The sequence below is a fragment of the Perca flavescens genome, chromosome 9, assembly GCF_004354835.1.
Source record: "Perca flavescens isolate YP-PL-M2 chromosome 9, PFLA_1.0, whole genome shotgun sequence".
Taxonomy (NCBI): domain Eukaryota; kingdom Metazoa; phylum Chordata; class Actinopteri; order Perciformes; family Percidae; genus Perca; species Perca flavescens.
In genome coordinates this window covers 21,431,622-21,446,895 of record NC_041339.1, presented here as the reverse complement: position 1 = coordinate 21,446,895, position 15,274 = coordinate 21,431,622, and the positions used below count along the sequence as shown (strand labels likewise).

At 39.5% G+C, this 15,274-nt stretch overlaps 1 protein-coding gene across 4 annotated transcripts in view; it reads right to left on the bottom strand.

Annotated features, from left to right (window-relative positions):
- Window positions 1-898: 898 nt before the first annotated feature.
- atp13a3 (ATPase 13A3) overlaps window positions 899-15,274 on the bottom strand; it is a 36,898-nt gene continuing 22,522 nt past the window's right edge. For 3 of the 4 annotated variants that reach the window (XM_028587234.1, XM_028587233.1, XM_028587235.1), the window contains 24 exons: window positions 14,907-15,038; window positions 14,573-14,755; window positions 13,902-14,059; window positions 13,138-13,326; window positions 12,799-12,860; window positions 12,083-12,233; window positions 11,215-11,334; window positions 10,832-10,849; window positions 10,289-10,442; window positions 9,921-10,041; window positions 9,472-9,596; window positions 9,059-9,219; window positions 8,612-8,740; window positions 8,376-8,455; window positions 8,098-8,140; window positions 6,989-7,098; window positions 6,726-6,822; window positions 6,560-6,632; window positions 6,225-6,402; window positions 5,646-5,824; window positions 5,456-5,544; window positions 5,124-5,204; window positions 4,252-4,344; window positions 899-3,235 (listed from right to left, as the gene is read on the bottom strand). In XM_028587234.1, coding sequence (XP_028443035.1) covers window positions 3,038-3,235; window positions 4,252-4,344; window positions 5,124-5,204; window positions 5,456-5,544; window positions 5,646-5,824; window positions 6,225-6,402; window positions 6,560-6,632; window positions 6,726-6,822; window positions 6,989-7,098; window positions 8,098-8,140; window positions 8,376-8,455; window positions 8,612-8,740; window positions 9,059-9,219; window positions 9,472-9,596; window positions 9,921-10,041; window positions 10,289-10,442; window positions 10,832-10,849; window positions 11,215-11,334; window positions 12,083-12,233; window positions 12,799-12,860; window positions 13,138-13,326; window positions 13,902-14,059; window positions 14,573-14,755; window positions 14,907-15,038 — 2,924 coding nt within the window. In that variant the 3' untranslated portion in view covers window positions 899-3,037. The remainder of the gene's footprint in view (window positions 3,236-4,251; window positions 4,345-5,123; window positions 5,205-5,455; window positions 5,545-5,645; window positions 5,825-6,224; window positions 6,403-6,559; window positions 6,633-6,725; window positions 6,823-6,988; window positions 7,099-8,097; window positions 8,141-8,375; window positions 8,456-8,611; window positions 8,741-9,058; window positions 9,220-9,471; window positions 9,597-9,920; window positions 10,042-10,288; window positions 10,443-10,831; window positions 10,850-11,214; window positions 11,335-12,082; window positions 12,234-12,798; window positions 12,861-13,137; window positions 13,327-13,901; window positions 14,060-14,572; window positions 14,756-14,906; window positions 15,039-15,274) is intronic. The other variant, XM_028587236.1, reaches the window with a different exon arrangement.

Here is a 15,274-nt window from a genome sequence, read left to right as displayed (position 1 = left end):
GGTGACATGCAGCAAAGGGCCGCAGGTCGGAGCCGAACCCATGGCCGCTGCATCGAGGAGTAAACCTCTATATATGGGTGCACGCACTACCAGGTGAGCTACCCAGCTGCCCATTATTGTTATCTTAACAAATTAAATTATCTTAAAATTAATTTCCAGTCAGGTTTTTAGTGAGGAAGAAACAACACACTTTTACAGCCACCTTCAAAGCTTACAGGGAGTGAGTATAGATTCTGGGAAGCATCACCTTCAACGTCAAAGAAAGAGTAGTGAATGTAAAATATAGCCCTTAACTCTCTATGCAGGTAGCCTATGTGTTAGACATGGAGTGGATATGCTAATTGACATCCATCATATGCAGCATGTGTTGTTGCATGGATGTTTTGAATATGTGCAGCGAGCTGATGAGATGCACAATGCCTTGCCTTAATTTATACGCTTTCATCACAACTTCCATAGGAAGAAATTTTGTTTTTAAAGAAAAATAAATGTAAGTAGTGGCTTTCAGGAGCCAATCTGACACGAGTTTGTAAATATAGGATGCTTTGATTTGTATGGTCTTATGCATTCAATTAACTGTCCAAGATAACCAGCGTTTTTTTTAATACAGAGATGTTCAGTAAATGTTTCTTAATTCTACAGTGATGCTGTATTTGTAGTAATGTTTCTAGTATTGCAAACCATCAAGTCTTCAGAACATGAAGATAGGGAGCTGGCTTTATGCAAGTGTTGGTATGTTTTCAGTCTCCTGTCTAATGCTGATAGGCCATGGCTCATAGATGCAAAAACAAAAAATGAAATGTGTGAGGCCCATTAGGGTGTAAAGCTCATTACACACCAGAAAACATAATTTGATGGATGAAAAGTACTGTAGAGACACATTTGCTGTTGTTGGATCTTTATCACTAGTGGGGCAAATGTATTGCCTGAGGGGAGCGCCAGAGGAAAAGGCCGTGATGTTCCCTATCAAACTTGTTAGCATGGTATGCTAACACGTATGGTATGCTAACACGTACGTACTAACATTTTGTAGGTTAGCATGCTATGTTAGGATAATCACAGCTGAGGTATCCTGTTATGAAGTGTTGTTGACCGGTTGGTGCACAGACCAATGAATGCAGTAGCTTTCCTAAAAAAGCGGAGATGAAATTAATATTTTTGTCAGGGTTTTTTTTTTCAGTTTTTTCTTCATAATATCTTTATTAAAAACCCTAAAAGGTAAACTCTGACAAGCACAATGACGATCCTGCCACAGGTCCCAGCCTGTGGTTGAGGGAAGATGAGCACATCGGTCTCCCTCGATCTTCTCTTTAAGTCCTTTACTTTTTACAAGCCGCAATGTTTGACTATGTATAAAACTTTTGGCTAAATTATGAGGAAAATGCAACCTTAGATTACTTTCTGCTGTTTATCAATTTGTAGTTTCAATCATCAATCTGATGTATAATGTACTGTATTTTGTAATTAAGGCTTGCGATTTTTATAGCCCACTTTCATTTCAAGTCATTTTCTAAATTTCCGAGGGTTTAACTGAAAAGTGGCCAGGAACAACATTAAGCTACAGATTACGGTGCTGACAGCAGATTTACAAATACTCTTAAGTGTCCCATCAGCTTTGAAAAAACTTGAATATTTTCACACTTATTGTGCAATTTCCAAATCTTACAAAATCTGTAAATGCACAATTTAATTTACAATATTTTTCCAGAGCTGTATCATTGGCTCTTGACAGCCAATGAGCCTATTTGTGCATTTACTTGTGAGCTTCTGCCTGGAGTGTGCAACTGAACAACAAGTTGATTGAAGCCGTTCCAAGATTCCCCAATCTTCTACAACGTGCAGTTTGCTTAAAATACTATTTAATTACTGGTTTCTCAAGTGAGTAATTTCATTCAATGGTAAGCTTTAAAGCTTTTTTTTTTGGTTATGATTCCATGCTCTCAAATAGGACCCCCTTAAAAATGAGATGCTAGATCTCAAGGGGCTATCCTTTCAATAAATTCAATGAGTGCTTGCCAGATGGTAATGCTATCTCATTAAAATGACTATAGATGTTTATTAACTGTATAAGACCACTACATAGTAGCAATCAGAGCCTGTACCACCTGCAACAGGGTAGACCTGTAAAACGTTACTATGTAACATCCTAAAAGTAAGGTGGTGGCTGCTCAGAAACACGAACACACAGTGGACTTGCTGCTGCTTTTGAAAACTAAACGATCAGATCGTTGAAACTTCTTTCTTTCACCCTCTTCCTTAAACTCGTCCACACTCTTTTTCGACCAATTATCTTACTCGCAGTTTAAGTAACAGTGGGTCATACTAGATGGCCAAAGTACAACCCTTCTTCTAGGTTAGCATCTGTTTCTTCCTTTCTCCACATTCTATTTTTATCAGCGATCATTCTGAAAGGCCCAGACATGATATTCCGTTTTTTTTTTTACTCTGTCTAAAATTGACATCTTGTACTGTGGCTGCTAATGAAAGCTGAAGACGCCATTACATGACAATGTATGTCAGAAGATAGCTCTGAAGTAGAGTTGGAATTTGGCTTACTTTTATACCTCTTTCACACAGACAAAGTGGAGTGGGATATTAAAACCGCTTTGGCAGTCAATCTGAAGAGGTCAATGTGCATATTCGAGCTGGCTTATCACCTCTCCCCCAAGCCTGGGTTGAATGCTGCTCAGCTTTGGTGAACAAACATTGCAATTAGGATTTTGGAATTATTGATGTTTATATAATATTTAAGACGAGCAAGAGAGACCTGAGAGCGTGCGAGTGGTTGTGCCAGAGAGAGTGCTGTGAGAACTGAAACTTAACTTTATTTGGTACTTATGTGCAATCCTAAGGATTTTGCAACACCATCTCTGGAACTACAGTATTTGACGCAAATCTCTGTGAACCGTAATGACAAGCAATAATCCTGTGACCGTTCATTTGGATCGGCATTCAATGAACATGTGTCAAATGCTAGCATGTCTCCTATAAGAAAGGGATAGATTTTTTTTTTTACTGTGAGGGGCTGTGGGGGGTGCTAGGAGTTGGTCATTATTTGATAGGAGGAGCCATTTTCTGGGAGGGACTTGGCTTCAGTGGTGGTGGTTGGCTTTGGAGGCCAGTCAGGGTCCACACTGAGCTCCTGGGCCAGATGCATGTAGCGAGCCTTGGGTGCCATCTTGCTTGGGCAGCACAGCCGGGATAGACACTTGTACGCTCGCAGGTCAACGGCACCCTGAAAATACGACAACCCCAAAAATAAACAAAAATAAAATAGACAAAAGGAGGAAATAAAGGGATGAAAGGTTCCATGAATTGGTGTCATATTTTGTTCAGGTTTTCTAAAACACTATTACTGACCAATGCAAATCTGACAGTGACATGCTAATATAACCGTTGCATGCAAAATATAAAACCGGAGGAGCCTTTCGTAAATTGCAACAAGAATTCATGCATGCAAGTCATTCAAAAACAAAATGCAGCATGATAATAGTTTGAAAAAGTTGTCAGTACACAGCTTAACGACTGAGCCCACTCCATAAAAACAAGCTGATGGAGTCAAAGATCAAACAAACAAAGGATTCCACAGCAGATAAATGGACTGGCCAAACATTTCTCCATAAAGTTATATTGGAAAAGACATTTAAGGCTAGCTTGCTTTGATTTTAAATATACTTGATATGAACCACTGACAGAGTTGAAAGACAGTTATCTAGGACCTAATAGGGAAACTAGTGCAGCAAATATAGCTTTGTAGGACCTTTATCACCTTGCTTAAGGTGGTAAAAGTCTTCAGCAAGGTGGTTCTATGGTGGTTTCTAAAGGAGGTGAGAGCATTATGCATTCACTTGATCATCAAGCTTCAAAATAAACAAATTACTTCCCAGTCATAAACCCATCTATCTCAATTTAAACGTGTTTAAAAGTGAACCCCAGTAGCTCCAAATTTCAAAATAGCTTTTAGCTTAAGCAAGAATGTTATTAAATTAATTGCTTGTCTTTAAGAGCAATTATGAAGCTTATCTCAAAACAGAGCTGGAGAACAGAATGGTTTGGAGTAAAACGGCAATTGTTGTCAAGTCCTGAACAGAAGGCCCATCAGAGGGACACCAGAAGGAGAGCACATGCATGCGTTAGTTAGAAGTTACAATAGAAAGGTGCGCTCCATCAGAGAAACATTAGAGAAAGAAGAGGGAACACCACACGAGGAAAATGAAAGGGCTGAAGAAAAAGGTGTCTGATTTTCCCAACCTGTGGTGTCGGAGCGACAGGAGTGACGCCAAAGCTGCCCTGTTTGTCTCGGCTGAACACAAGCTTCCATAAGACGATGTCAAGGATGAAGGTCTATGAAATAGCGTAGTGGGCAGGGATAAGAATTACAGAGATGCTAACTTGATTTCACACAGCTTTTGCATTGTTTTTTGCACAGAGGTCTTCAAATGTTTTTGCAGAGCCACAATGTATTAAAGCTTTAAGTAATATGTGTGGCAATTATTTTCTTCCATCAAGTTGTGCATAAATAATTACATACAACAAATTAGTAGGAAGAGTGTGCATGGAAACTACTGTCTCAAAATACTGCAAAACCGCTAAAGGTTTTTAATTATGGGCAAAATCATTTTGGTATTTTTTTTTAAATTAACTTAAAACGATTAGGAATTTGCACTGGAAGTTTAGGAAGCAGCATCATCTATGGTGTCTGCTAAGCAGTGCATGTATGCAAGGGCAGTCATCTAAAAGAAGGCAGAGGCATAGTGATATACTGTGTGTGGCAAGCCAGCATGAACTATCGATTATCATGCAGTGGTAGAGCAATAAATTATTTTCTAAAGAGCACCCATCTACCCAAAAGTATGCTGCTTTCCAAAAGCTCAACAAATGTTAACATTTCAACAATAAAACATTCACATACTTTTAGTGTTAACAATAACAGATACTGTAGTTTGTCTCGTCACTTTAAGGAAGAGAACATTTTCATTTAACAACATAAATCTTCTCACAACACAAGATCGATTCTGCTGCCCAGCTAAATGAGACAAAGATGAGTACACTGCATGAAAAAAGCAAAAGCTGAACATGAGAAAAACATCTACTGTTACCATGTGTTGAAGGGTGTGTCTTACCTCCACCAAAACAGAAGCAGCAGCATTGACTAAGATGATGAGGAAGAGTTTTACCCTCCATTCAAACGGAACACAAACAATCTGTACAGAGAGAGAAAGAGATACAACGCTGACCTTCAGAGATTATTAGCGAAATAGCCTTGTTTTAAGGCTTCATGTATCTGCAACACTTCAGTTGGACACATCTTAGGGAAATTACAGACTGGGACTTTATATTATATCAAAATATTACAAGAGTATAAAGGTCGACAAAAAAAGCTCAATAAAATAAGCTGCAGTCTACACCAGAGCAGAGTAAAGCGGTATGTTTCTTGTGTTTGAAGTTTTCTTACCTCTAAAAACGTGTCAATACTTTTGACAGGATGGAACAGGAGGAAAAGCAGAAAAACATACAAACTCAGGGCAGACAGCACAAAAGGCCCTGGGGAGAGAAAACACAAGCACACACAAACAATTTTATAACATATAAAAGTAACTTGGCAACTATTTTAGGACCGATTTATTGAGAAGCATGTTTCTTACAATTCTTGTAGCTAGGCTGCCTGAAGGGTTTGCCCTTTGAGAAAACGACAGCAACAACAAGATACTGGAAGGAGGAGACATAAAAGAGGCTGGTGTTTTCGTAGTTTTGGATGTTGTGGTCGTCCACCTCTGTGTTGTTGTGGTCAGACGCATTAACATGTGATGACAGGGTGCAGGCACTGGGTGAGAGGAGAGTTCAATTCAAGGACAATCAAATACTATTTTTAGTCTGTAGTCAAAATACAGTAATATGTGCACATGGCAATTATATGGAGCAGTGTGTAGGATTAAGGGGGTTATATTGGCAGAAACTAAATATGAAATTCATAACTACTTTTTTCATTAGTGTATAATCATCTGAAACTAAGAATAGTTATTTTTGTTTGCTTAGAAGGAGCCCTTCAATGGCACGGAGCTCCGTGGCCTGCTCAGCTAGGCTACTACTCGCGCAAGAATTGTCATATTGCGGCGCTTCCGCCTCCTATCTGAACCCTGAAGGCCACTAAATCGTGATATGTGATTATTCACAAATCATATCTAGTTGGCTGGGGTACATCGACAATGACAGCAGGTACTCACTCTGTAAGTGGTGTCCAAGCTGTGTACCAGGACTGCTGTCGGACCCAAAGGAATGTAATGGTCTGGAAGCCCAAGCAGATGAGGATCTGGGTTAGCACAGAGAACAGCAGCGGCCCTGAGATCAGACCTGATGGGGGACGACGTGACACCAGTTCTTTCCACGCTGGATTCAGACTCACTGAAGAGGAGCAGGGAAAATGAAGATGGGCAGAAAACAGACATTGTGGGTGGGGAGAAGAGGCAGGAAGTAAAGATATAGGTTAAGAAAAATAAAAGCACATAGCACATGGTAAAAAAAACAACATTTTACCTTATCCTACTGTTCTTATACTTACTAGTAAAAACAATAAGGAGTATGATGGCAATATCGATGAAGAGGAACTGGAAATCTCCAAGGTTACTGAGGATCTAAGAAACAAAAACAACAGACAGCGCAGATCAGAGACTGGATTTCTCATTAATTCCTCAGATAATATTTATGGTGGAAGCAGCATTACGTACAGAGTAAAGGAGAGTGACACTGATGTACTGGATGATGCTGTAGAGGGCCATGAACTTGAACACACAGAAGGAGGTGATGAGAGCAGCACGCCCCTCCCTATAAAAGCAAGCAAACATTGTCTCATCTCCCCATCCAACATTTGAAGTAACTTTATGTCATGTAGCCATAAAAAAAAAAAAAACACAAATTGACGTAAAAAAGCCCTTTTTAAGCACCATGAATTAATTGTGGGGCACACAAATATAAAGAAGGAAAGAGAAACCTGATGAGGCTGGGGACACAGGAGATGTTGGGGGTCCTGGAGGTGAAGGGAGAGGCTACTGAGGCCTCGAGCTCTGACAGAGAGATGCCCCCATGAGCCCTCTTCAGAGCCTGTGGATGAGGAAAGTGAGAAATATAAAGTATGTCCAGACTAGGGCTGCACGATTTGGAGAAAAAGTTACATTGTGATTGTGATTTACAATACTGCAATTACGATATAATGGTATCATGAGTTTACTTGATTATCAAAGAAAATGCAGAAAATAAGCTACTAAAATTTTGAAATGTGTATTTTTTTTTAACATGAACATACAAAGTTAAACGAACATAAGAAGAAATATATAAACAAAAACATGTAAAACTTTTTAAAATAACTTAATATTTTTGAAAATTAAATAACAAAAATACAAATTCTTATTAAAATCATACGTTTTATATGCCCTTATAAATTATGACATTCAAGATGGGTGTAATATAATAATTAGTGATTAAGTTACAAAATATATTTTGTACAACCTCTTCTTCTCATCTGCATGCTCTGAACCGCTCTACACGTCTGATACTCACATGAACATACACGACATAAGTGCTACTGCCTTAACAGACTGACGGGTCATATCTTTTGTTGACGTTGTTATGAGGGGCGCGCTTAATACACTCAATTCAATTTCAATTCAATTTTATTTATAGTATCAAATTATAACAAGAGTTATCTCGAGACACTTTACAGATAGAGTAGGTCTAGACCACACTCTATAATTTCCTAAGCCCCAACAATTCCAGTAATTCCCTCAAGAGCAAGCATTAGCAGTGGCTATTGCAACAGTGACACTTCTTAAGACATGGTGGCTTCATCGGTTGTTAAAACTGTCGGTAAAGTGAAGGGTGTTCTACAACGTGGAAAGTGCAGTGCACACAGAGTGTCACAACAAACAGCACACCTTTTTGTTTCCTTAAATCCCACAATTTTTGCTGTTATGTAATCGCACAGAGTCACATTACGATTGCAATTAGATTAATTGGGCACCCCTAGTCCAGACTGCAATCAATAAATGTCCATTGACCTGTTATTGTCACACTGATAATTACTTTTTGAGTGGATGTACATACCCCACAGTCGTTTGCTCCGTCTCCACACATCCCCACAAAGTAGCTGTGAGCAAATAAAGAAGAGCAGTGACTCGGTGCTCAAAACACATATACATATATATATATTTTTTTTTTTTCAGTTCAGACTGATGGCTACCAACAGCGGTAGAGCTGTTGGGTATTTAATACACTCTCAGTGGCAAGTAGCCATATATTGTGGATGTAATACTTCAATAAACTTTGGACGACTAGTAATTTGTAATTGTTCATTGCTACATGTGTTCAGCATTAATACTTACTCTACGCCCTGCAGCGCCTCAATGAGCTGGGTTTTCTGGTCTGGGGCCATTCTGGCAAACACTGTCCCATGCAGCACCAGCTTCAAGGCAGAACACGGGATCATAACAAGACACACATTAGGTAGGCTATCATGGAGAGAATTGTACCCAAGAGCAGTAGGAGCAACTTTAACATTTATACTCCAGTTACAGAAAAGGTTGCAGTGGTTTCCACTCTCATTTAAAACGCCTCATACCTTTTGAAGCATGTCAGGGAAATGCTCGGAGATGACAGCAAACGATTTTCCATTCATAGCAAAGTGGTACAGCTCTTGTGTTTTGGGCTCATCTACGTGGCACACTTCCTCCAGACTGATGTTCACTTCCTGTTGAAGTAATGCAAGTAGGGATTAGAGCCAAAAAATTAAAAGATACCAATATACTGTACGGTTGCCTCAATAACTTTAGAGTTGAACCAACTTCTCAGACTGTTAATAACAATTAAGAATTACATTTTTTGCATGTAAAAAAATGCATTTAGTTGTTTAAACAATTTTTTTTTTTTTTTACACTGACAAATGTATTTGAATCATGCAACATTTAATTGTGTGTGTGACTGACTGTGCAAGCCTTTTCATTGGTTGCTCTTTCTGTGAGTTTTGTTTGTGCGAGTATTTGTGTAAGCAGTCGCCCCATTGCCTCACCTCCAGGTGAGATGTCTTGCTCTGCTTCTCGGCGTATCTCCAGGTAATCTTAGCGGCTTGTCCATCATGGGGAGGGAGGGCATCAGCAATGATAACTGTGTCTTTGGGAGGGATCATTCCACAGTCCCGGGCCACAGAGATGGCGGTCAACATGTTGTCACCTGGAATGTTAATATTACTTCTTTTATGAAAAGTTATTAGATGAGATTAAAAGGTACAGCTGAGTAAATACCAGAGGGATTCAATCTTTTGAGGGCCAATATGCAGATTACCAAACTCATTATGCTGCCTGTGTTGCATCAATACATGATATTTAAGCAACTACACACAGAAAGAGGAATGAATTGAAGATAGTGTGTCATAAAGCCTTAGTTAAAGCCTGTGTAAATGTGTGTATCTGTGCACGGTCTCACCAGTAACCATGACGGTGCGGATGCTGGCTCGGTGGAGGTCCTGCAGCACCGCTGGGGTTTCTGCTTTCAGCTTGTTTTGCATGATGATCAGACCCAGGAACTCCATGTTTGCCTCTATGTGATCCCTGGTTTAAAGAAAAATAAGTACACATTTGTACTTATGTGCCAAGATCAAAATACCTAAAATAGAAGAGGGACTCGCATACATTTGCTCCCAGTAAATTACTTTTTTACATTTTGAGTACACAAAAGATTTTTATTTGACATAAGATCCCCTTCACCTAATGTTATTTATTTATTTATTTATATGTCATAGACTAGAGGAATGCAGGGTAACAGTGTAATGTCGGCAGTGTAATGTAGCACGCAAAAAAAACTTCTGGAGTTCTCTGGATAGGTTTAAAATGAAGTTCAAAAGGCAACAATTTTAACAATATGCACTAGGCTACCTGTTGATATTCTGGACTTTGTGCCAGGTGAGTTTGGATTCAAGTCGACGATGAGCCAGAGCAATGACCCTGAAACCCTGCTTGGTGTAGCCCTCCAAAATCTCTGCAAAGTTTTCTGGCACTGCAAAGACACAGACAGAGACATTGAAATCCACATTCAGGGCTGGGTTTTCAGTGGTTCCCTACTCTGCAACCGGCTATAATTATCGACTTAGATTCCATTATTGGAACAATAACAATCATCTAATTATCGTAGTCATCGGCCAATAATGTGTCATCCACTAATGTATCGTGTATCCTTAAGAATAATAATTTTCAGTGCTGTTCACGACCATTGCCACCATAGTTACAGTTACTAGACACCTCACCTGTCTCTTTCTTGCAGAGACTAGCCACCACCTCTGGCGCCCCCTTCATGTAGGCATCCATACGTTTCTCTCCCAGCAGACGAGCCACCACACACATCCTCTGGAGTGCTGAGGAAAAGGGAAACTGGCGCACAATACCTATCTCATACGCAGACTGCACATGCACACCCACACAGACATACACAAAAACAGATAACAGTCTTCATCATTCAAGTCAAGGAGATGATGAAGACTAAAAACTAAATGTCCATCATGGATAATGCTATTAAATGACTCATTACAAAATTACTAAGAATAGGATATTGGATGACTTTAATGTTGGTTGACAAAATCATGACACCTATTAGAGCCTCAATATTTTTGATACTGAATAAAAAACAAACTAAGACTGTCAAGACTTTTTACATTAACTGGTAAACATTACTAAATATAATGCTCAATATTATGCTCAATTTTACTGCTCTTTAAAATCTGAACTGTTAATTTGGCTAGAAAAAGAGGAATTTCATGATTATATTTTCAAAAAGGAATAAGGCTACTTACCGAGAGCTCATACAGTTCCTAGAATGAGAAAAAGAGCAGGGTGGGTAATGGTAAAACAAATAAACCAATCATTGTCAGTATTACTAATGTTGCTATTGTTATGCTAGGGTGGTAGTGTCCATTTATGTTGCATCAAGGCACAATCATTTTTTGGTTTTAAATATAGCCAATATACTAAAATGGTACTATAAAAAAGTCAAAGAATGACTATACAATGCCCAAAAACTGCACTCCAGCTCTAATATTTTATTAATATCATTAGATTGATAGATCTGTATGGATTTCAATGTCAAGGTTTGTACTGCTAAGACCTGATTTTGGAAATTTTTCAGACTTTGAAGACCTGTGGTTATCTTGCTGAACGACTGGGTTGAAGTTCATACCATGTCCTGCTCTGGTGATACGGCAGGCTCTGGGGGCAACAGCTGTTTTGGGGGTCGAACCACAGTGGGCATAATACGGTTGTGAAGAGATGTTTCCTCCTCAGTGGCCTCCTCCAGGATCTGGGCAGACAACAATTTAGAGAAAATAAGGTTCAGAAACATGTTGATGCAACAACAGTAAGATATATTAATTTACCATATAAATAAGATATAAATATTTATGTGTAAAAAAAAAAAAAATGAATGCAGTAATAATGAATTAACGTAAATTCCTTTAGGCACCACCATGTTGAGCAGAACTGGATAAATAAAAGGGTCTTTTGAATGGCAAGTTTAGTTTCAAAGCCCTTCCAGATAGTTCTCTCGACAAGACTGAAGTATTTACATGTACATCGCGAGTTAACTATGGAAAATCATTCAATCAAATTGATTAATATTAAATATTGTAATAGATTAACAGTCCTAGAAAAATATTTTACATAATAAATATATTTTAGATTCTTTAGAATGCTTTCATTTTTCATTAAAAGGAACACGCCGACTTATTGGGACTTTAGCTTATTCACCGTATCCCCCAGAGTTAGAGAAGTCCATACATACCCTTCTCATCTCCGTGCGTGACAAAGTGACAAAGTAACGGCAACATTTTCCTATTTACAGGTTGTGATTTGTATAGTAATATAGTTACGACACGCACGGAGATGAGAATGAGAATGTATGGACTTATCTAACTCTGGAGGATAAGTCCATAAGTGAATAAGCTAAAGTCCCAATAAGTCAGCGTGTTCCTTTAAGGGTGGTCTGACTAATAACTTTCCCCACTGTGCTTCCCTGACCAATATTATGCTTTAGATACACAACAACTCACCCAGCCTGTAGCCTCAAACATTTTGAGGTCCAGCGGGTCTCCAGACAGCTGGCCCTCTATTTTAGTAAGAGTGTGGCAGGTGGCCATACAAGCCACAAACTGGGACTTGACGAGATTTTCCTTGTATGCATTTTCCTCTGACAGGTGGAAACTAGAGAGGCAAAAGAAACATTTATTTATGTGATATTACATGATGAGAATATAAAATGATTCCATAAGCAATGATTTTCAATGACAAAAAACTAGTATATAGTAGCTTTGCACCACAATGTCTAGATTTATACCATTAATTTGCCTAAGAAATATACACATAATTTTTCTAAACATAATCTCATAATCAATAACTACTAGTCTTAATGTAGGGAAATAAATAACCATCACTCAATATTTCTGCACATTACAATATCTGACAAACAACTGTATTACTGTACACAGATTAACAAATACAAAGTATCTGAATAACTTCAGCTGTGTGAGCCAATCACAAAACAATCATCCCAGTTCATCATCAGTGAGATTTCAGCATTTGGAGGAAATAGAAACAAAACCTTCAGAAAAAGATATACCAGTACTTTCCAAATACTTTCCACCATGTAATCGGCAAAGTAATACAAGCACAGCAACGGCTAACTAAGACGATGACTTGGGATGCAGTGGCAATGCATTGAAACAGTGGAAGTTCCACGTTTGATAAATTAGAGTACAGACCAGCTTACCTGCCATTCTCAACCCTCTGGACTCCCCACAGGTCCAACCCATCTTCTGTCAGAGTTCCAGTCTGTACGCAGAAAGAAAGCAGAACTTTAGAAGTAGAGTTTGATTGAATCAAATCAAATTTCTGAAATCCAATTACTAAAAATGTTCTAATCCTATTACTATTCATATCACTATGTGAATATTTCTTAATATTTTGTTTGTTTCAGGTGTGTACTTTCTTGTTGGCCTCCAGACAATAGTCTTATTAATTAATTAAAACTTCTCTTCTTCAGCGATATGTAAGGTAAGTGCCTACTTGCATTGTAAAAACAGCAGTCATACCAACAACTAGTACTCACTTTGTCAAAGCAGACCAGGTTGATTTGCCCACAGATATTGATCCTCTGTGGACTGATGCAGAAAATGCCAAGGTGCTTGAGGCGTCGCTGGGCGTACACAATGCCAGCTGTCATGGCGGCTGGCAGCGCTGGTGGCACAGTGATGGTGATGATGTCCAGGGACTCTATGATGATGGTCTTAGCTGGGACCTGGGCAGGCAGAAAGAAAAAAGTCAGGAAACCTTTGTATGTTTGATAAGCACTTGTCTTTAAACAGCGATAACTCAGCACTTCTTAAACTGGTAATGATTCTAAGTTTACGCTCACTCATTGGTTGAAGGGGCAGCTAAAATCCTGGTTTGAGAGTCTGTGTGTCACATTTCCCAACATAAGCTGTCAAGAGCCACTTTTAAAACTGAACAGTGAGGTACAGTCTCTCCGCCGCATGTTTCTCCTCTGATTGTTCATGTTAACAACAAATCCAGAGCAAGAACTCAAATGACTAATCCTCTAAATCCGTTGACAATCTCACAACAACCATGCAATCATACAACAAGCGTTACAGAGAAGGAAAAACTGTCTCAAACTAGTTCACGTTCTGTAGCACACTGTGATTCAGAAATGCTGTTTGTTGTTAAAAAAGCTTTTGCACAATGTTGCACAAAGGGAAGGAAAAGCAAAATAACTCATTTTCACCCACCCTTTACTTCTGAAAGTCTGAACCCATGTAACTCAAAATCAGAACATTGGCATTTGTTAAATCTGCTGGTCACCTCCAAGATTACCTTTTTCAGGATGCTGAGGACGATGGAGTAGACAAAGCCAATTCCAGCCACAGCCACCAGACACAACAGGAAGAGGTAGGCATCACGGTACAGCTTGAAGTCGGTAGGTTTTGGGTAAAGTATGGAGCGCACCAGCTGGCCTTTGGCTGTGCTGAAACCTGCGTGAAGAAGTTGTTATGAAAAGTTCTGAGTGGAACGTTGTTAAATATTTGACCTTACACTCATTTCAGACAGGCGCTCAGGTCTCTGAACTGTGAAGAACAAGGATTAAACTGCAAAGCAAGTAATATGATGGCTTCCTGAATGAAAGGGATATTTCAGACCTCTGAAATGCTGCGTTTCTCTTGTAATGAGCAGCAGTAGAACCTGGGATTTCTGTGCCTTTAGATAACAGTCTTTTTATTGTAAGTCTGTTACAAACCCTTGTATTTCAGTCAACTTCGTTAAGTACAGCTCACTCTATGGAAGTAGCATCTCCAGCAAGATACTGAGGTCATTACACGTCGGGTCAGCATGTCAGTAGGATTACATCATAGAAGCAATTCTCATATAGTAAGTTGTGTCTCTCAGTAAAACTGAAAAGACATTTACACCAAGTTACAGATCTTTCAAACACACCACTTCTAAATACATATCCAACCCAACCCACACCCACACCCACACACACCTACCTGTGCGGACCACCACAGCCTTGACCAGTTCGCCTGTGTAGAAGCGGGTCTGGATGACGTGGGTGCCACAGAAGAGTGTGTGTCTCTTATGCTCCTCTGTGTTATAGGCACTGTCAGCCTCCTCGCCACTCTCCCCAGGCAATGGGTTTGGGAGGTTGGTCTTTGTCACAGGAACACTCTCGCCTGATGGGGCAGAGATTGATATTAGGACCAGCTGATGGGAGATTTACAGGAAAAGCATTTTGCGGCTTGGTGTCTTTTGTGGTAGTGTATGTACAAATATTCCAAGAGTCTCTCTCTCGTTCAACTTAAATTTTCAGATGTCGCCTCTAACCTGTGAGCATGCTTTCATTGACGATGCAGGTGCCGCTGACCAGCACGGCGTCACATGGCATGATGGTCCCATTGCTGGGGATGACCATCACATCACCCGGCACCAGATCAGTAGACAAAATCTCTTCAATTTCTGCCAGGAAGGGGGGTGCAATGGAGGAGTGGAGAAGGTATACGTGTGCATTAAATACAGACAGGTGGAGTGCAGTGTGGATAACAAAATAGAAGACAGAAAATGATGAGTATGAAGAAAGGTGAAAAGTGTGTAAATGAGCAGTAGTAACAGTAGCAGATGGTGGATGTGGGGGTGAAAAAAGAGATATACTGTGTGTCAGAGCCCCAGAGTCTTGTTCAGCAACTCTCATTACT